A 23,051-nucleotide genomic window follows, 5' to 3' on the forward strand; every position below is an offset into this window, starting at 1 on the left:
GCGGCCTCCCAGAGGGAAGCAGTTTGGGCCAAACCATGACGTTTCAATCCACCAGGATGCATGTGGTGTGTGGGGTGCAAGCAGTCTGTACATACACAATGAAAAGTCCCAGGAAACACCTGCTCAGGCTGGTCTTCAGTGGCTGTGGTGAGCCCGGGAGCCTGTGTCAGAGTTGAGGACGCCAGACCATGGGTGTGTGGTGTGGGGCCCAGCACTGCATGGGCAGCCATCTCAGGAAGGTGCAGGAGTGGGAGTGGGGCCCCTGCCTAAGGCTGCTGGGCAGAAGGTTGTGTCTCTGAGCCTCCAGGACAGTCCAGGCATTCCTATCCAGGTGGGCGGAAAGGGCTGTGCCCAAGAGCGGAGGCAGAACCTGTGAGTGGATGTGGGAGCAGGTGGGGCTGTCGGGCAGAATGATGGAGGGAGGAGGGCTTTAAGGGGGCTTTTCAGGCCCACAGGCAGTCATGCGGCAGGAAGGCAGAGATGCGGCCAACTACCCAGTGCGGCTTTGACTGTGCCTGCGGAACCAGGAAGAGATTACAGACAGCCTGCCGGACTGGGTCTCAGGCCTGCACCCACTTACGGACTCCTGATGGTGCCTGACAGCCTCTTCCGGAGGAGGGCTGAGGGGCCCAATGCAGACTTCAGTCACCGGCGCTACTGCCAGCTGCCTTGGTAAGATCTTACCTGCCCTGTGATATCTGCTCTTAGCTTTTGAAATTGCAGTTAAAAGGAAAGAGCACAAACCCTAATTGGACACCATTTTACAGCTGCATAATCTGTGCAGTCACTCCCGAGATCACAATACAGAACTGTTCCAGCAGCCCAGAACCTCCTCACCTCTTCCAGTCAGAATCCCCAGGGTCACTACTGCTCTGACTTCTGTCATAGCAGAGGAGTTCTGCCTGCCTTTGAACCTCAAATAAAACCCATGCGGCATATACTTTTATGTCTGCCTTCTTTCAAAAATTTGTCTTGGAGATTTGTCTATGTCCTTAAAGGCATCACTCTTTTGTTCACATCCAGGGCAGGAGAGTGTTCCATTGTGTGGATATGCCACGTTTTCCTCAGCCAGCCCACTGCTGATGCACACTTGAGTGGTATGCTGTTTGGGGCCATTGTAATGACGGTTCTGTGAATATTCATGTCTATGTTGGGTATTCCAATAAGATTCTGCCCAGAGAAGAAGTTTTACCAGCTAAAAATGTCCGAGAGCTCAGATTTCTGACTTCTAGTCAACACTGTAAGTGGTATCCATCCATTAAGTTATTTGATCTTAAGCAGCAGAACAGAGAAGCTAAAGCAAATGCACAAATACATGGAAACTTACAAAGTGCTGTGAATCTTACAGGAGACAGAGAGAGAGAGAGAGAGAGAGAGAGAGAGAGAGAGAGAGTGTGTGTGTGTGTGTGTGTGTGTGTGTGTGTGTGAATTATCTGCCATTGCCATGGGAGGGCCTCAGATGGCCTGGGCAGCACATCCAAACTAAATGAAAGAACCACTGGTCCAGAATATTTGGGGAAGAGGGAAGGAAATGAGAGAAGAGGCTGCAAAATAGACTATGGCCAAACTGCAAAGGGCTTTGAATGCCAAGCTAAAGCATTTGGACTTTATCCTGTAGGCACTGTGGTATTGGCAGATGTTTTAAACAAACATCTTGAAATATCTGCACACTGCATGGTGGGTGTGGCAAAGCTGGCTATGTCACCTGTGGGTTTTTGGTGTCAATTCTGAAGCCATGAAGTATATCAGGCGGGAGGGAGGGGAGGCGGTGGGGAGGGGCGCATGGAGCCCAGCACTGAGCTGAGTAAACTGCAGTTCATTAGCCCAGAGACAATGTAGGGGCAGGAGGTGGTGCAAGAGCAGGAGAGCAGAGGGCTGAGTCTAGGACCCAGAGGCCCGTGCTCAAACCCTGGTTCTGCCACTCCTAGGCTGTGGGACCCTGAGAATGCTACATAACCTCTCTGCACCTCTGTTTGCTCATCTGTAAACCAGGGGCATTCATGGTTTTCATAAGCCAGTGTTGCTGAGATTAAATGAGCAAGTACTTACAAGTGTCTGGCACTCAGGAAGCATTCACTGAAGCCACACTTATGGGATGACGCTGGTGGTTACAGGATGAAAGCATGTGGTCAGCTCACAGTGTGCACGTGTGGCCTTCAGCTGACAAATGGCAGACACACACACCATAGGCAAATACTCCTACACGCACACACAGCCCGTGGTTAGCCCGTTTTGAAGACACATGTGCTAAGATGCTCCCCACGCAGCAGCTACCCCTAACATACTCACTAGAAACCTGGTCCAGTAGTTACAGAAAAGGGAAAGGAAATTAGTAGGTCTGGAACTAGCCTCAAAGCACCTTAGGAGTTGCCCAACAACCCAGAGTCCAAGGAGGACTTTAAAGACGGCCAGCAACGTCTCCGTCTGAACCCTGTGCAGTGGGAGGGAAAATGCTGCCCTGGGATGGGTTCTTCCCCTCTGGCTCTGGTGAGATAAGAACAGCGGCACCTGGGGGAGTCTCAGAAGCATGGGTGCCAGGCACAGATGTCCTCTGAGAAAATGGGAAGGTGCACACGGGGGCCCTGGCGCCAGTGCCCATGTGGTGAGACGATTTGTAGCTGGACCTGTGGCAGACCACTCAAAACTGGCCAAGGCATACTCACAGCACTGACCCCATGATGTGAATCAAAACCCACACAGGGCAGCTCCCTGGCCAGAGGCTACTGTGGAGGAGCCTCTTTCTCTCTTAGAAAAGGGGCTCCAAGGTCAGGTGACCCCACTGTGGTGAAAGACAGGTGGGCAAGGAGGAGGGGAGTGTGGGGGCGCGGCGCGGCCTTACCTCCACGTACAGCAGCGGGAAGATCCCGACCTTGTCTCCCAGCATGCCTTCCGCCCAGTTCTCATCCACTCTCCTGAGCACCGTCAGAATCTCGTCCTGCGGTTCCGGGCCCGCCGTGGACACCAGCACGCGGACACACACACAGAGCAAAAGGAAACAAGACACTGGTTAGTCCTGTGGAGGCTTGGAAGAAATTCCCAGGAATGAGTCCAGGAAGAGTGCATTATCCTTTCAGGTATCTGACATCTTCACCCAGGAGCACCCTCTCTTTCATTTTTTTTTTTTTTTTTGAGTGGAGAAGTGGAGTCTCACACTGACACCCAGGCTGGAGTGCAATGGTGTGATCTCAGTTCCCTGCAGCCCCCACCAACTGGGTTCAAGATATTCTTGTGCCTCAGTCTCCCAAGTAGCTGGGATTACAGGCACACACCACCACACCGGCTAATTTCTGTGGTAGAGACGGGGTTTCACCATATTGCTCAGGCTGGTCTCAAACTCCTGAGCTCAGGCAATCTGCCTGTCTCAGGCTACAAAGTGCTGGGATTACAGGTGTGAGCCACAGCGTGCATGAGAGCCACTGTGCCCGGCCAGCGCCCTCTCCTTCTGACACTATTGATTGTAGCTGCAAAGAGCCCCAAATGGGACAGCCTGGCAATGTACCGTAGAGTTAGGGCTTGAAAATGCAACTCCTATTATTTATTCAATGAAATAAAAATATTTGGAATAAAAATAAATTCAGCTAAGTATAAAAGGCTTTAAGATTCTGGCTCCAACCATGAACAAAAAAATAACCCAATCCAACTACATTTATTTAAAGTCATGGGCACAGAAAGCTTTCAATAACCCTCTTAAATTCTTTGGAATATTAAACAATACCAAGTATAAATGCACAAAGTGGAAACAGATGGAAGGAGAAAGGAAGAGGCAGGGAGCAAGGAGGAAAGGCGGGCTTTTGGGGGAGCAGAGACTGGGAGACGGGCAGTCAGTGAGGAAGGAAATACTCAGGACACTGTCCCAAGTGCCAGGGGACATAGAGGCGGATGGCAGGGCAGTGTGGGAAGGAGGGAGGGAAAGAAAACGACTGAGGAGAGATGGGGACCCACAGGGGGACATGACCAGAGAGGAGCCCCCCGGGAGGGAGACAACAGCTGCCACAAGTGTCAAGAGGGACAGAGGGCCAGGCACGGGGGCTCACGCCTGTAATCCCAGCACTTTTGGGAGGCTGAGGCAGGTGAATCACCTGAGATCAGGAGTTAGAGACCAGCCTGTATGATGAAACCTCATCTCTACTAAAAATACAAAAATTAGCCGGGCATTGTGCTATGTCCCAGCTACTTGGGAGGCTGAGGCAGGCGAATCACTTGACCCAGGAGGAGGAGGTTGCAGTGAGCCGAGGTCGCACCACTGCACTTCAGCTGGGGTGACAGAGTGAGACTCCATCTCAAAAAAAAAAAAAGTGGGGGGGGGGAACAGAGCCACTACAGCAATGACCTGGGCAAGACGGATGTCACAAGGGGCCTTTGGCAAACCTCTGTTCCCTCCTCCAGAATCATCCTTCCTTCAGCAGCCAGGTGCATCGTGGAATCCCCCAAGGCCTGTCTGCCTAAACATCCCCCCGTTATTTGTTCTCTGGTGTGTGACTGTGACAGGCTAAGGAAGAGACAGCCAGGAGTGGCCTCATGGAGAAGCCCCCATCAGAGCTGAGTGTGCCACCTGCCTTTCCAAGGAGTCTCTGATGCTGAAACGCAAAGGAGCAATTTGGGACTTCGAGGCCTCTTTTGGGGTCAAAGGGAGAGATGTTTTAGGCTGGTGGGGTCCATGAAATCATCAGAGAAACTGCTTAACCAGGAGCTGAGGGGCCACATGGTTTGGTGTCCATCCGAGGTAAGGCAGCATTGATCTAACAGAGCTGGACAGCCCATCTGGGATCTCACGGCAGGGGAAGGAGGGCTGGCTCTGTGCTGGGAAGCTCCTCCCATACCTCTTCCAAACTGCCCTCTCCCAGGATAACGAGGAGAGCATGGGAGCCACCAGAGGCAATCACATCCCTTCCTTTCCCCATCCTCTCTCCCAAATCCCCAGCTTCAAAAACACCCAAACCAAAAAGATTGATGACTTTACAATGCCGCTTTTTCCAACTGACATTATAGGCCAGAAAATGTAAAAAGCATTCTGAGAGCATCCTATCACTTCACACGGCCCCAAAGTCAGCCCCAGGTTTGAGGGCATTTAGCAGAGTGTCCCTCCAGCAAAGCTCAGCCGTGAGTGTGGGGGGCTTTTCTAATCACCACAAGCGCACTAGAGTGGCTTGGAGGAGGTGCCCACAGAATGCCCCAGAACTCTGTGCCCGACCTGCCGCTCCAGCTCATCACCAGCAGAGGCCCAAGCCATGATGGGCCCAGCCCAGATCAGCCTAAGGGCCTAAGGCTTCCTGATCACACAAAGGGAAAGGTAACCAAAGGCTTCCTACATGTCAGAGCTGTCAAATGGCAAAATGTCACGAGACAGAAATTTAATTTTATAAAAATTAAAAACAACAAGGAAAATACTGGATTAGGTCAGGCATGGTGGCTCATGCTTATAATCCCAGCACTCTCAGAGGCCAAGGCAAGCAGATCACCTGAGGTTGGGAGTTCGAAATCAGCCTGACCAACATGGAGAAACCCCATCTCTACTAAAAATACAAAAGTGGCTGGGCTTGGTGGTACATGCCTGTAATTCCAGCTACTTGAGAGGCTGAGGCAGGAAAATTGCTTGAACATGAGAGGCAGAGGTTGCAGTGAGCTGAGATCACACCATTGCACTCCAGCCTGGGCAACAAGAGGGAAACTCCATCTCAATAAAATAAAATAAAATAAAAAGATAATAATCAGATTTCCCTCCCTCCTTCCTTCCTTCCTTCCTTTCTTCCTTCCTTCCTTCTTCCCTCCCTCCCTTCCTTTCTCTCTCTCTTTCTTTTGAAAATACCATGATATCCACACTGGTATCTAATACTGATCTAGAAATTAGAGCCAAATAAATAGAAAAATAAGACAAGAAGTATAAATATTAGAAAGAAGGTAGATAACTGCCTACCCAGAAAAATATAGAAGCAAGTGAATATTAGAATAAATATGAATTGGAGAATGGCTGCCAATTTTAGGATAAATACATAAAAATCATTGGCTTTCTCATACACCAGCAATAATCAGTTAGAAAATGAGACTAAAATTGGCTAATCATTAAAAAAAATAAAATTAGCTCTCTAATCCACTATATATGCCAAAATTCATTCCAGAAAGATTAAAATTGAATGTCCAAGAAGAAAATATGAATGGATATTTGTTGAACTGGGGAAGGTATTTCAAGGTATGATAACAAAGATTTGGCTGCAGCAAAACTAAATTCTCTATGTTAAAAATAGCGAAACAAAACAAAAAGGCAAACAAACTAGAAAAACACATGCAGAATACATGAGAGACAAAGGCTTAATGTCTTTACTATAGAAAGACTTAAAAAAACAGTGGAAAGACAGACAAATACTTCAAGAGAAAAATAGGCCAAGGCTAAAATCAGGGAACTCATGAAAGAAGAAAAGCAAATTTCCATTAAACATATTTTAAAATGGCATAACTGGCTAATAATCAAAGAAATACAGTTTTAAACAGGAAGATTCCCCTTTTCTTCCTTCTGCCTGTCAAATTAGCAATGAGAAATATAAAACCAACTCACAGTGCTGGCCAGTATGCATACAACAGGCACTTTCCCATTTTTGGTGGGGATACAAATGTAGGACAGGCAGTTTGGTGATTCCTATCAAACACCAAAGCCTTGGAAGCCCGTGCACCTTCTGAGCTAACAATGCCATATTTAGGAACTCCATTCTAAGAAAGATCTAGAGTGCAGGGAGATTTGTCACTGAAGACATTCATTACAGTGTTTGTTATACTAGAGAAAAACTAGAGACAAACGCAAAGCAAAAGGGGACTGGTTAAATAAGGCATGGTATTGTGAAACACATTCAGTCATTAAAAATGATATGGGAGAGAAATAATGGAAATTAAGAGAGAAATGTTAATATTTAATTCAAAAAACAAGCCAGGCACGGTGGCTCACGTCTGTAATCCCAGCACTTTGGGAAGCTGAGGTGGGCAGATCACCTGAGGTCAGGAGTTTAAGACCAGCCTGGCCGACATGGTAAAACCCCTTTCTACTAAACATACAAAAATTAGCCAAGCATGGTGTTGTGTGCCTGTAGTCCCAGCTACGCAGGGGGCTGAGACAGGAGAACTGCTTGAACCTGGGAGGCAGAGGTTGCAGTGAGCTGAGATTGTGCCACTGCAATCCATCCTGGGTGACAAGAGCGAGACTCCATCACACACACACACACACACACACACACACACACACACACACAGACCAGGCACAGTGGCTCACATCTATAATCCCAGTACTTTGGTAGGCCAAGTTAGGCAGATCACTTGAGGCCAGGAGTTTGAGACCAGTCTGGCCCACATGGCAAAACTCTGTCTCTACTTAAAAAAAAAAAAAAAAAAAAAAAAAAGATTAGCAGGGCATGGTGGCACATGCCTGTAATCCCAGCTGCTTGGGAGGCTGAGGCACAAGAATTGCTTGAACCCAGGAGGTAAAGGTTGCAGTGAACCAAGATCATGCCACTCCACTCCAACCTGGGCAACAGAGTTAGACTCTATCTCAATAAATGAAATAAAATAAATTCAAAAAACAAATCCCAGTCCTGATCTCTTGTCTTTCAGTTTACCCTCCACAAAGCAATCATTAGTAAGTTTCTTTTTGTTTTTTTATTTGTTTTTGAGACGAGGTCTTGCTCTGTTGCCCAGGCTGGAGTGTAGTGGCATGATCATGGCTCGCTGCGGCTTTGACCTTCCCGGGTCAAGTGATCCTCCCACCTCAGCCTCCTGAGTAGATGGGACCACAGGTGTGTGCCACCACACACAGCTAATTTTGTTCATTATTATTTGTAGAGACGAGGTCTCACTATGCTGCCCAGGCTGGTCTTAAACTCCTGGGCTCAAGTGATCCTCCCACCTCAGCCTCCCAAAGTGCTGGAATTACAGGTGTGCACACCATGCCCAGCCAAGAAGTTTCTTACACAGCCTTCCAGAAGTACAGAGATATTCTCCTAAGTATGTATATATACATGCATACATGTACTTATGCACACATACATACGTACCTTTTAAAAAGATATAGACAGCAGTGGACTCACCACACTTCTCTGTATCTTGCTGTTTTCCACTTAATTTAGTCTGAAGGACATTTAGTGACAGTACGTATAGATCTCCCTCACTAACTACACAGTGACCTTCCTTTATATGAATGTACTGTAATTTAGTTAGTGAACTTGATAGTTATTTGCATGGTGTCTATAAAGTGGAATGTCATAATTTTATTATTTTTGTTTAATATTTTTTAAAAAAATATATATATATACCTAGAAAAAGTTTGAGATATAACATTTTTATTTTTATTTTCTCCTTTTTTCTTCTCTCCTATTTTTCAGATAATCTCAGTGAATACCAAGTATTTAACAGCTTCATAATAGAATTGTCTTATAAACCAGGAAACAAATTCAGGAAGAAAGCAAGAGGCATGCAAGTTTCTTATGCTTCTGAGTGACATGTATATTTCCACTCTGAAATTTTTTTTACACGTTGAAAAACTAAATATCAAAAATTTGCCTTTCTTTTAAAGTTGATTTGCATGCAATGCAACAGTGAAAGGGACAGATACCCGTGGTGGCAGGATCATAGTTCACAAGTACATCAACAGTCGGGACCATGGATACACGCACACGGTAAATTTCTATATTTAGGCTAAAAACGCAAATAACACAAATGTTCCTTGATGAGTTGAATAAAATAAAACAGTGCCTGGGGCTTTTAGTTAAATACAGCTGCCATAGTAACTGTCATTAGGAGGTGGTTGCTAAAGGTGTGTTAGCACACACACCATTCAAACAAGACAGCCAACAGGGGGGCGTTCAGCTTCCAGTCTAGAATGTAAGAAGCTGAAAGTCACCACTCCATCTTAACAATGAGTAAAAAAGCTGAATAAACTGAAAAAACAACTCCTCTTCTTAGATCTGTAAGAGACCTGAGGTCACAGGGCAAACCACTGCCCCCCATACTGAAGAGATCAACAGGGAAATATCAGAAATCCCCAAGCAGCAGCCTCTGTGGGAAGCAGTGCTGGGCTAGGAGAGCCTGAACTGTACCTGATGCATGCTGGAGGCTCAGTGTGGACAGCCTGAGAGGTAAGAACTGCAGGGGCCCAGTCACTGGGGGGCCCCGTACCTTTGTGAATTGTACCTCAAGGAGCTCCCTATCTTCATGGTGAATATCAGAGAAAAATCCACTCGTGCTTCTGGCAGGTGGAGGGAAAGAGGAACCACTGTGAAACATACCAGAGCATTCTGTGCTTAATAAGATCCACATACAGGAGAAAACTAGTTATCCACAGCCTCACCCACTGGGGTTTTTTGTTTGTTTGTTTGTGTGTGTGTCTTTTTTTGAGACGGAGTTTCACGATCCTTCTGCCTCAGCCTCCTAAGTAGCTGGGATTACAGGTGTGTGCCACCACAACCAGTTAGTTTTTGTATTTTTAGTAGAAACAAGGTTTCACCATGTTGGCCAGGCTGGTCTCAAACTCCTGATCTCAAGTGATCTGCCTGCCTTCGCTTCCCAAAGTGCTGAGATTACAGGCTTGAGCCACCACATCTGTTCCTCATTGGGGTTTTATCAGAGCTTTACCTACTTGGGGCAAGGGAACTACCCAACTTCAGTCCACTGTAGCCATCCTGTCTCACCGACAGAGAAGTGGGGGAAACTGAAAAGCACTGGGGATGTTCACAGGCCAGGGGCACAGGCTCGCTGAAAGACGGAGATCTGATCCCAGGACTATAGCACACTCATGGCCCTGTGGCCCCCACAGCACCAAAGGCCTATTTACAGCAGTTATTTTTACCCAGTCCATCATGTCTGGTATCAAGAAAATGTCAGTTTGAAGAGACAGATCAAGCAACAGAACCAGACTGAGATGTGGCAACTGATGTTAGATTTATAAGACCAGGGATACAAAACAACCATGATTCATATACAAGGGGCTTTAATGTATGAACTAGACAGCATATAAGAACAGATGGGCAATGTAAGCAAAGAGAAAGGACCAGAAAGGAAATGCTAGCAATCAAAAACACTGTACCAGAAATGAAGAATGCCTTTGATGTGCTTATCAGGAGACTGGACACAGCTGAAGAAAGACTCGCTGAGCTTGAGGATATCTCAGCAGAAACCTCCACCAAAGAAAAGCAAATAGAAAAAAAAAATTAGAACAAAAATCCACCATGGAATATCCAAGAATTGTAGGGCAACTTCAAAGCAAGAATTGTGGGACAATTATATATATATAATGGTAACACTAGAAGGAAAAGAAAGATGGAAAAGAACAGAGGAATATTGGAAACAATAATGACTGAGAATTTCTCCAAATTATTGTCAGACACCAACTATAGATCCAGGAAGCTGAGCGAACACCAAGCAGGATAGATGCCAGAAAAATGACACCTAGTTATAGCACTTTCAAACCACATAAAATAAAAGATAAAGAAAAAATCCTGAAAGAAGTCAGAGGGAAAAAAGCACATTATCTATAAAGGAGCAAAAAAAAAAAAAAAAAAAGAAAGAAAAAAAAATTACATCTGAATTTTCAAAAGGAAATGCAAGCAAGAGAGTGGAGTGAAATATTTAAGGTGTTGACAGAAAAAAACCTACCAACCTAGAATCTGTACTCTGTGAAATTATCCTTCAAAAGTGAAGAATAAATAAAGATTTCTCAAGCAAACAAGAATTGAGTGAATTGGTTGCCAGTAAACGTGCCTTGCAAGAAATGTTTTTAAAAAGTTCTTTGGAGAGAAGGAAAATAATATAGGTCAGAAATTCAGATCTACTGAAAGAAAGGAAAAGCATCAGAGAAGGAATGGCAGTAAACTTAAAACTTTCATTTTTGCTATTCTTAATTGATTTAAGAAATAACTGTTTAAAATAATGTATTTGATAATTTTATGCTTATGTCTGTGTGTGTTTACATACACTTATAATACTCATGTCGAAGAGAAATAAATGATAGCAATGATACAAGAAACAGGAAGGAGAAATAAATATTTTGTTATTACAAGTACTCATACTGCTTGCAAAGCAGCATAGTGTTATTTGAAAGTGGGCCTAAATTCATTGTAAATAAATATTGCAGACTCCAATGCAATCATTTAAAAAAGTAAAAAAAGAGGTACAACTGATAAGAGAGGAGAGAAAATAGGAAATAAAAAATGCTCAATAAAAACCGCAAATGACAGACAAAGAGTAGAAGACAGGAAAAATAACAAAGAATAAGGGCAACAAATATAATAAAATAGTGACAAATATGGTAGAATTTAACCTAACTCTATCACACATCACTTTGAAAATTAACGGTATAAATACACAAATTAAAAGATTGTGAGTTGATAAGATGACACACAACTAGTGGGTTTACAAGAAACTTGCTTTAAATATACACACACAAGTAGATGAACAGTACATGAATGAAGAAAGAGATACCCTGATAGCACTAATCAAAAGATATCCATGTTAATTTCAGACAAAACAGACTTCAGAGTGTGAAAAGTTATCAGAATAAATAGGGGCATTGCCTAATGATAACTGGATCAATTCTCCAGCAAGACATAATAATCCTTAACACTACGTGCATCTAACAACAGCATCAAAATACATGATGCAAAAACTGATAGAAGGAGAAGAAGATGAATTCAATATTACAACTGGAGACTTTAACACCCCTGAATCAAAAATGGACAGAGACAGCAGGCAGAAAATCAGTAAGAATATAACTGAACTTAATAGCACTTAATGGCACCATCATTTTACTGGACACAATTGGCATCCATAGACTATTTCATCAAACAACAACAGATCACACATTCTTCTCAAGCCCACAGGGAACATTCACCAAGATAGACCATATTCTGGTCTGCAAAACACATCTTAACAAATTTAAACAAATAGAAATCATACAGTGTCTACTCTCAGACCACAATGGCATTAAATTAGACATCCATAATAGAAAGATAGCTGGAAATCCCAAAATACTTGGAGATTTAACAGCATACTTCCAAATAACACTTGGAGCTCAGAAAAACCTCTCAAGAGAAATTTAAAAAATATATTTAACTAAATAAAAATGAAGATGTAATTTACCAACATTTGTGAGCTGCAGCAAAAGCAGTGCTTAGAGGGAAATTTACAGGACTGAATGCATAGATTAGAAAAGAAGGAAGATCTAAAATAAATAATCCAACTTCCCACTTTAGGACACTAGGAAAAAAAGAGCAAATTAAATGCAAAGGATAAACAAAATAAAAGAAATAAAAGAAGAAATTAGTGAAATTGAAAACAGAAAATCAACAGAGAAAAGTCAATGAAACAAAAAAGGTTTTCTTTAAAAAGGTCAATAAAAATCATATGCTTCTAGCTGGCAAACTCAGAAAAACAGAGGACACAAATTACTAACATCAGGAATACAAGAGGGAACATAACTATATGTCCCATGGATGTTAAAAAATAATGAAGGAATATTATGAATAATGCTATGCTCACAAATTTGACAGCCCAGATGAAATGGAACAATTCCTTGAAAGACACAGTCTGCTAAAACTTATACAAGAAAAACAGATAATTCAATAGGCTTTTATCTATTAAAGAAACTGAGTAACACTTTGGGATGCTGAGGTGGGTGAATCATTTGAGGTCAGGAGTTGGAGACCAGCCTGACCAACATAGTGAAATCCAACCTCTATTAAAAATACACACAAAAAAAATTATCCAGGCATAGTGGCACATGCCTGTAGTCCCAGTTACTCAGGAGGCTGAGGGAGGAGAATTGCTTGAACCAGGGAGGTGGAGGTTGCAGTGAGATGAGATCGCAATACTGCACTCCAGACTGGGCAACAGTGAGACTCTATTAAAAAAAAAAAAAAGAAACAATAAATAACGAATAAACTTTCAAAACAGAAAGCACTAGGCCCAGATAGGTTCACTAGTGAATTCTACCAAACATGTAAAGGAAGAAATTATACTAATTCTCTACAATGTCTTTCGCTTCTGACATTACCCTAATATCAATGCAGAGAAAGCCATTGCAAGAAAAGAAAATTACAGACCTATATATCAAGAAAAGAAAATTACAGACCTATATATCTCATGAACATAAATGCAAATATCCTCAACAAAATACTAGAAAATTTAATACAAGGTATAAAAAGAATCATATACTATAGCCAAGTGGGATTTATCCCAGGTATGCAAGGCTGGCTTGACATTTAAAAATCAATGAATGTAATCTAGCATATCCACAGGCTAAAGAAGAAAAATCCCATGCTTATGTCAATAAACACAGAAAAAGCTTTTAACAAAATCCAATACCCATTCATGATAAAAACTCTCAGTAAACCAGAAATAGACAAGAACTTCTTCAACTTGATAAAGAATACTTACAAATAACCTAGAGTTCACATCATCCTTAATGGTGAGAAACTTTAAATTTTCCCGCTTAGATCAGGGACAAAGCAAGAATGTACTCTCAACCCCTGCTTTTTAACATTGTACTAAAAATACTTGATAATACAATAAGACAAGAAAAGGAAATTAAAAATGTACAGATTGGGAAGAAATAAAACTGTCTTTGTTTACAGAGACATGATTATTTAGAAAATCTGAAAGAGAACCAACTGAAGAACTTCTAGAGCTAATACTTGATTATAGCAAGGTTGCAGGATACAAGATTAATATACAAAGGTCAATTGCTTTCATATATACAGGTTGAGTATCTTTTATTTGAAATGCTTGAGACCAAAAGTATTTTGGACTTCAGATGTTTTCAGATTTTGGAATATCTGCATATATATAATGAGATATCTTGGGGATGGGACCCAAGTCTAAATATAAAATTAATTTGTGTTATATATATACCTTATACACATAACCTGAAGGTAATTTTATATAACATTTTAATAATTTTGTGCATGAAACAAAATTTGTATACATTGAGCCTACAGAAAGCAAAGTGTGTCACCCATGTGGACAAGCTGTAGTTGTTTGGCATCAGCCTCTGACTCTGGATTTATATGCTACCAATAAGCAATCATTTTCTTACAATTATTCACATCTAAGTACTTAGCAGTAAAAAACATGACATGTTATTAATACAGTGAAAAAATTACATGTTAAAAGTAACTAAGCATCACAGCAGCCTCTCCAGAATACCTGTGTCAGCTGTTAAACAACAGCAACAAAACAGTGGCAGGCTTTCAGTTTCCACCATGATGCTGTGCTTTGATTAAAAGGTAAATGCTCTCTCTTTTTTTTTGGGTGAGAGGAAACATCAGAAGTGGTTAGGGACCAGTAAGTGGGTCCTCTGTGGATAAGGAGACATTCTGCTTCATGGCTTTTAAAAATACTTTTTTCCAGAGTCATCTGCCCATCAACAATGGTCATAGAAATCTCTCTTTGCATGTGGAGAAGCTGCCATTGGCATGTGCAGCCTACACATGTGCCATTTTAAGATCCTTTATGGTTGTGCTTGCATGGGGGAATCTGGGCATGTGTGGAAAGTAAATATCACAGCCAAAGGTGCCTGAGAGGGTCCTTTTCCCCTTGGGGAAGAAACTGTGTGTTGTGTACTTCATTTTACAAACGGTCAGATGTGGAATGTTCCATTTGCAGCATCATGTTGGTGCTCAAAAAATTTTGGATTTTGTTGAAAGAGCTAGAGGAGCAAGATCAAAAAAACTCAAAACCTAGCAGAAGACAGGAAATAACGAAGATCAGAGCAGAACTGAAGGAAATAGAGACACAAAAAACTCTTCAAAAAATCAATAAATCCAGGAGCTGGTTTTTTGAAAAGATCAACAAAATAGACAGACCACTAGCCAAATTAATAAAAAAGAAAAGAGAGAATAACCAAATTGATGCAATAAAAAACGATAAAGGGGATATCACCACAGATTCCACAGAAATCCAAACCATCATCAGAGATTATTACAAACAACTCTATGCACATAAACTAGTAAACCTGGAAGAAATGGATAAGTTCCTGGACACCTGCATCCTCCCAAGCCTAAACCTGGAAGAAGCTGAAACCCTGAATAGACCAATAACATGGTCTGAAGTCGAGGCAGCAATAAAGAGCCTACCACCCAAAAAAAGCCCAGGTCCAGATGGGTTCACAGCTGAATTCTACCAGACATACAAAGAGGAGCTGATACCATTCCTTCTGAAACTATTCCAGACAATCCAAAAAGAGGGAATCCTTCCCAAATCATTTTACGAGACAAACATCATCCTGATACCAAAACCCGGCAGAGACTCAACAAGAAAAGAAAATTTCAGGCCAATATCCATGATGAACATAGATGCAAAAATCTTCAATAAAATACTGGCAAACCGATTGCAACAGCATATCAAAAAGCTCATCCACCATGATCAAGTAGGATTCATCCCGGGGACGCAAGGCTGGTTCAACATACGCAAGTCCATAAACGTAATTCACCACATAAACAGAACCAAAGACAAAAACCACATGATTATCTCAATTGATGCAGAGAAGGCTTTTGACAAAATTCAACAACCCTTTATGCTAAAAACCCTCAATAAACTAGGTATTGACGGAACATATCTCAAAACAATAAAAGCTATTTACGACAAACCAACAGCCAATATCATACTGAATGGGCAAAAACTGGAAGCATTCCCTTTGAAATCTGGCACTAGACAAGGATGCCCTCTCTCACCACTCCTATTCAATATAGTACTGGAAGTTCTAGCCAGAGCAATCAGGCAAGAAAAAGAAATAAAGGGTATCCAAATTGGAAAGGAGGAAATCAAATTGTCTCTATTTGCAGATGACATGATTGTATATCTGGAAGACCCCATCATCTCAGCCCAAAATCTCCTGAAACTGATAAACAACTTCAGCAAAGTCTCAGGATACAAAATCAACGTGCAAAAATCACAAGCATTCCTACACACCAGTAATAGACTTAAAGAGAGCCAAATCAAGAACGAACTGCCATTCACAATTGCTACAAAGAGAATAAAATACCTAGGAATACAACTAACAAGGAACGTAAAGGACCTCTTCAAGGAGAACTACAAGCCATTGCTCAACGAAATAAGAGAGGATACAAACAGATGGAGAAACATTCCATGTTCATGGTTAGGAAGAATCAACATCGTGAAAATGGCCATGCTGCCCAAAGTAATTTACAGATTCAACGCTATTCCCATCAAGCTACCAATGACCTTCTTCACAGAACTGGAAAAAAACACCTTAAACTTCATATGGAACCAAAAGAGAGCCCGCATAGCCAAGTCAATTCTAAGCAAAAAGAACAAAGCAGGAGGCATCACATTACCGGACTTCAAACTATACTACAAGGCTACAGTAATCAAAACAGCATGGTACTGGTACCAAAACAGAGATATATAGACCAATGGAACAGAACAGAGGCCTCAGAGGAAATACAACATACCCACAACCATCTGATCTTCGACAAACCTGACAAAAACAAGCAATGGGGAAAGGACTCCCTGTTTAATAAATGGTGTTGGGAAAACTGGCTAGCCATGTGCAGAAAGCAGAAACAGGACCCCTTCCTGACACCTTACACCAAAATTAACTCCAGATGGATTAAAGACTTAAACATCAGACCTAACACCATAAAAACCCTAGAAGAAAATCTAGGCAAAACCATTTAGGACATAGGCGTAGGCAAGGACTTCATGACCAAAACACCAAAAGCAATGGCAACAAAAGCCAAAATAGACAAATGGGACCTAATCAAACTCCACAGCTTCTGCACGGCAAAAGAAACAGTCAGTAGAGTGAATCGGCAACCAACAGAATGGGAAAAAATTTTTGCAGCCTACCCATCTGACAAGGGGCTGATATCCAGAATTTACAAAGAACTAAAGCAGATCTACAAGAAAAAAACAAACAAGCCCATTCAAAAATGGGCGAAGGATATGAACAGATACTTTACAAAAGAAGACATACAGGAGGCCAACAAATATATGAAAAAATGCTCATCATCACTAGTCATCAGAGAAATGCAAATCAAAACCACATTGAGATACCATCTCACACCAGTTAGAATGGCGATTATTAAAAAATCAGGAAACAACAGATGCTGGAGAGGATGTGGAGAAATAGGAACACTTTTACATTGTTGGTGGGAATGTAAATTAATTCAACCATTGTGGAAGACAGTGTGGCGATTCCTCAAGGACCTAAAAATAGAAATCCCATTTGACCCAGCAATCCCATTACTGGGTATATATCCAAAGGATTATAAATCATTCTACTACAAGGACACGTGCACACGAATGTTCATTGCAGCACTGTTTACAATAGCAAAGACCTGGAACCAACCCGAATGCCCAACGACGATAGACTGGATAGGGAAAATGTGGTACATATACACCATGGAATATTACGCAGCCATCAAAAACGATGAGTTCACGTCCTTTGTAGGGACATGGATGAACCTGGAAACCATCATTCTCAGCAAACTGACACAAGAGCAGAAAATCAAACACTGTATATTCTCACTCATAGGCGGGTGTTGAACAATGAGAACACATGGACACAGGGAGGGGAGCACTACACACTGGGGTCCGTTGGGGGGAAATGGGGGAGGGGCGGGGGGTAGGGAGGTGGGAAGAGATAGCATGGGGAGAAATGACAGATACAGGTGAGGGGACGGAAGGCAGCAAACCACACTGCCATGTGTGTACCTATGCAACAATCTTGCATGTTCATCACATGTACCCCCAAACCTAAAATGCAATAAAAAAAAATGAAAAAAAAAAAAGAGAGAAAATTGAGATCCAGGAACTGGATCAAGGTCAATAATGGTTAGGAGAAGATTCCATTTAATGTCTTGATTTCCTGTCCAGTCCCTTAAAATTCTTCTTCCTTTTTTTTTTTTTCTGTAATCACATTGTCCCTAGCAATAAATTGGCATCTTAAACTTAAAAAAAAAAAATTTGGATTTTGGAGCATTCTGGATTTCAAATTTCCAGATTAGTGATGCTCAACCAGTACCAGTAATGGACAAATGAAATTTAAAAGTTAAATCATGATAGAATTTACAATAGGTATAAATGTAAATGGTATCATGAAATACTTAGGTATAAATGTAACAAAATATGTCTAAGATCTACATAGGAAAAACTAAAAATCTCAGATGAAAGAAATCCAAGGAGAACTAAATAAATAGATATTTCATGTTCATGGATAGAAAGACTCAATATTGTCAAGATGTCAGTTATTTTCCACTTAGTGTACAGATTTAACACAATCTCAGTCAAAACAATCCAGATAATGACATATTACTCAATCATAAAAAAGGAAATGAGTTATTAAGCTATAAAATGACATGGAAGGATCTTAAATGCAAATTGCTAAGTAAAGGAAACCATTATGAAAAGGCTACATATTTTATTATTTCAACTGTATGACATTCTGGGAAAGAAAATCTATAAAGCAAGTTATTCTGTGAATATGGAGAAACTGATAATACAGTTTATATGGAGAGGCAAGAGACCCAGAAAAGCCAACAAATGTTGAAGAAAAACAAGAACCAACACTATGTGACTTCAAGACTGAAAATAAAGCTACAGTAATGAAGACAGTCTGTTACTGCCAATACAATAGATAATCAGATCAATGGAATGGAAGAGAGCCCAGAAATAGACTCACATAAATACGGTCACCTGATCTTTGACAAAAAAACAAAGACAACACAATGGAGAAAACATAGTTTTAAAAATAAACAGTGGGAGGAAAACTAGACATCCATATGTAAAAATGAATCTAAAAATAAAACATTCCACCCCTCACAAAAATGAACTCAAAACAGATCACAGACCTAAACGGAAAATATAAAATTACAAAACTCCTAAAAGATACTGTAGGAGAAAATCTAGATGACCTTGGGTTTGGCAATGACTTTTTGGATTTATCACCAAAAGCATGATCCACAAAAGAAGGAATTGAAAAGCTAGACTTCATTAAAATTAGTAATTTGTACCCTGCCAAAGACACTGTCAAGATAATGAAAAGACAAGCTACAGACTGGGAGAAAAAATTATCAAAAGACCCCTATGATAAAGGACTCTCATCCAAATTATACAAAGAACTCTTACAACTCAACAATAAGAAAACAGTCTGATTGAACGGCGAGTCAAAGACCTTCACCAAAGAAGACACCTCACCAAAGATGATATACAGGTAGTAAATAGGAATATGGAAATATGCTCACATCGTTTGTCATCAGGGAAATACAAATTAAAACAACAATGAGATATCACTACACAGAGTTAGCAATTCTAATCAGTGTGTAATGATATCTCATTATTGTTTTAATTTGCATTTCCCTGATGACAACATCAATTGCTGATAAGGATGTGGAGAAACAGGAATGCTCATTCACAGCTCACAGAAATGCAAATTGGCACAGCCACTTTGGAACACAGTTTGGAAGTTTCTTACAAAAGTAGGCATGCTTTTACCATGCTAACCAGTAATCACACTCCTTGGTATTTATCCAAAGGAGCTGAAAATTATGTCCACACAAAAACCTGCATACAGATATTTAGAGTGACTATATTTGTAATTACCCAAACATAGAAGTAACCAAGATGTCATTTAGTAGGTGAATGGATAAACAAACTGTGGTACATCCAGATAATGACATATTACTCAATGATAAAAAGGGAAATGAGCTATTAAGCTATAAAAAGACATGGAAGGATCTTAAGTGCAAATTGCTAAGTAAAGGAAACCATTATGAAAATGCTACATATTGTATGATTTCAACTGTATGACATTCTGGGAAAGAAAATCTATGAAGACAATACAAAGGTCAGTGGCTGCCAGGAGTGGTGGGGGAGGGAGGGATGAATAGGCAGATCAGAGGATTTTCAGGGCAGTGAAATTACTTTGTATGGTCCTTTAATGGCAGATACATGACATTGTGCATTTGTCCAAATCAGTAGACTCTGCATCAAGAGTGACTATAGGTTTAGAGTGATAATGATGTGTCAGTATAGGCTCATTGATTGTAATAAGTGCACCCTATATGCTGATAAGGGGGAGGCTGTGTATATGGGGACAGGAGTTTATAGAAAATTTTTGTATCTTCTGCACAATTTTGCTGTGAACCTAAAACTGCTCTAAAAAATACGTCTATTTTTTAAAAACCTAAAATAGCACCATAGACCGATGAAAATGAGCAAACTACAGTGCCCTATAACAACATGGGTGTAGCTCACAAATATAAAACTGAGGGAAAACAAAGCTGGACACAAAAATAAATCCTGCATGATTCCTTGATCTGAAGTTCATGAGCAAACACAACTCATCTGTAGTGTTAGTAGACAAGCAGGGAGGGCAGGCTGGTAACCGTCAGAGGCACAGGAGCCCCAGTGTGCATCATGTCATCACTGGGTAGGAATATATGTTTGTGATAATCATCAAGCTGCATAATTATGATTAGTGGACTTTCCGGTACATTATATAATTATTAAATATATATTATATATAACATAATAAAAAAGCTTTTTTAGAAAAGGCAAGAGTCTATCTGGATGTTGCATTCAGTGCTAGCATGTCTCTTCAGGACATCTGTGCTGCAGAAGCAGACCATTGCGGGAACAGTGGGAACCAAGTCACGGCAAGCCAGGGAAGGAGGTGGGGTGGCTCAGCTGGGAAGTGAGAGCACTGTGGGGGCCATAATCACTGTCTTTAAACTTTGGCATCATTACCATGCTGAAGAACAAGGCTTAGTTTCAGTCACCCAGGAGGGTGGGATCTGCACCAAGATCAGCACATTACTTTGATGTGGGCAGGTTCCATGTGAGGTAGGGCTGTTTAAAGATGGGTGCACCTCACAGGCCAGGAGTTGGCCAGCACTGCTAGTGTTCAGCAGGGTCAAGTTGCTCCTCATCATACCACCAGTATATTCAAGCATCTCCTAAGTGTCAAGCCTCAGGAAGGGCCTTTGGCTAAGGAAGAAACTAACCTCTCCCAAGGAGGAGGAGGAGGGGACCTGCTGGTAAAGAGGTCAGCATCTGGTACTGTGAAAGCTCATGAAAACCCCACCATGCTGCAACATGTGGGGTCTAAAACAAGCATGTTGAGTGTTGTGCTACTGTGAGATTAGTGAATGAGCAGTGAACCCTGCCACGGCTCCATCTGGCTAGAGTGGCAAATCCAACACAGACCTAGCTGCAGTGTGGTGGCACCTTGTGGCAGGTGTCCGTTCTGGCTCAAATATCAGTGGGGGAATTTCTGGTTTCTGTGGCTTTCTGGGACCTCAGGAGGGTGGTGGGACCAGAATGCTCCGATTTAGTTGGCAGTCATTTTGGTGCAGAGGCTGGGCTGGGAGCATACTGGGGTACAGGCAGTCAGCCACTCCCTACACCTAAAAATCCATAATTAACTCTAAGAATGTCAAAGAAGAGTCCCCAGCTCTGCCTCTAACCCAAACTCCCACAATAATTACAATCCCCAAAGAGGAATGTTTGCATTCTGGGCAATGAAAACATTCACTGTAGCACGTTAGGGCTACTAGCACAAATCTGGTGATCTGGTGTGTTCTGGAGCAATAATGATTGTCCACCCCAATGCAGGACCAGGGAAACAATGGCAACTTTTCGTGGCTTGACCACAACAGGTCTCTGATTTGTCATCTTGTTACAAAAACCTGGAGACATTGCTTTCAGAAGGACAAGGAAGAAGGAAATACCTACTTTGCAGACTCATTAGTATAGGGACAAATACCCTTCCTCAAAACACCAAATGGGCTTTGTATATGAAGATAGCAAGACTGATCTGCATAGGCTGGACCTGAATGTTAAGTTGCTGCTTCACAGAGGAGGGTGTCCCCAGGCTCTCCACTAACTCCCTCCTAACAGATGCACATTCAATACTGGAGGCTCCCAATGGTAGAAGAGGAAAGCCATGCTGAAATGCCCTTGGCCCTGATAGTGCTGTGCTCTATGTCACAGGTCAGGAACGTTTTCTACAAAGAGCTGGATAGTAACTATTTGGAAATTTATAGGTCAATTACTCAGCCCTCCACTATAGCATGACAGCACATAATGAATTATGGCTGTGTACCAATAAAACTTTATTTACAAAAACAGGTGGCAAGCAGGATTTGGCCAGTGAGTCCTAGTTCACCAGCCCTTGCCTGCTATAGATGAGAAAACTACACCAAAGCACAAACCACAGGCATCACCAAGAGTCAGATGAGGCAGACAATATGGCAGCATTCAAGAATTTTATGAATGAAACTTGTTTCCCTGACATCATTTCTCTTTCAGATACAAAGCTCAGTTTCATTTATAGGTTTCATGTCAAGTGTTCATTACTCACTGTGAGCCCGTAGACTTCCATATGCTGTTTTCCCTATTCCCTGGTATTTCCAAGTTTGAAAATACACCAAATGCCGTTGCCATATGGCAGTGGCTCTCCTTTGTATTCAGGTGGTCTCAGCATGGTCCTAAATGATTGTCAGTCTGAGCTATAACCATAAAGTGGTTATTAAAAAACTACATCGCCTTTCTTCCTAAGGCTTGGTAGATAATACATTTGCAAAGGATTCAGGTGACACAGTAGCACCTACCATCTACAAAGGGTCTTTAAACTGCATTTTAAACTAATTTACCTGCCTCTTCCGAAGTCTGTGTGTTCACTTCCACCTGGGGGGAAGGAAAGCCGCGGACACAGATGTGCCTCTGTGAAGAACAGAGGCCGCAGGCAGGGCACCGACACTCACCCTCCCTGTCCCTCGAGGATGCCACTGGAGGTGGCTGGCGGAGCACACTGCCCTTTGACATCACTTTAAAGGCACATCTTGGCAAATGTCGCAGCTCACACATCAGGCATTTGGGAGCTCAGCATGGAATGGCACAGTCAATGAAAACCTTGGAGAGTTCCCTCAGCAGCTCTGGATAAACCCACATCCAGTGCCTAAGACTTCCCCCACCTAAGCAAGCTGTGTGGGAAAATCACACATAAAACGCCAAAAGCAGTCGCTGCATGCCCATGAGTGGCCCACAGCCCTGCTCTC

At 41.9% G+C, this 23,051-nt stretch overlaps 1 protein-coding gene across 1 annotated transcript in view; it reads right to left on the reverse strand.

The window, feature by feature from the left end:
- SH3RF3 (SH3 domain containing ring finger 3) overlaps nt 1–23,051 on the reverse strand; it is a 360,128-nt gene that overhangs the window by 123,003 nt on the left and 214,074 nt on the right. The window contains exon 3 of the mRNA XM_010333743.3: nt 2,840–2,935. Within this exon, the coding sequence (XP_010332045.2) occupies nt 2,840–2,935 (96 nt within the window). The remainder of the gene's footprint in view (nt 1–2,839; nt 2,936–23,051) is intronic.

Source organism: Saimiri boliviensis, chromosome 1, assembly GCF_048565385.1.
Source record: "Saimiri boliviensis isolate mSaiBol1 chromosome 1, mSaiBol1.pri, whole genome shotgun sequence".
Taxonomy (NCBI): domain Eukaryota; kingdom Metazoa; phylum Chordata; class Mammalia; order Primates; family Cebidae; genus Saimiri; species Saimiri boliviensis.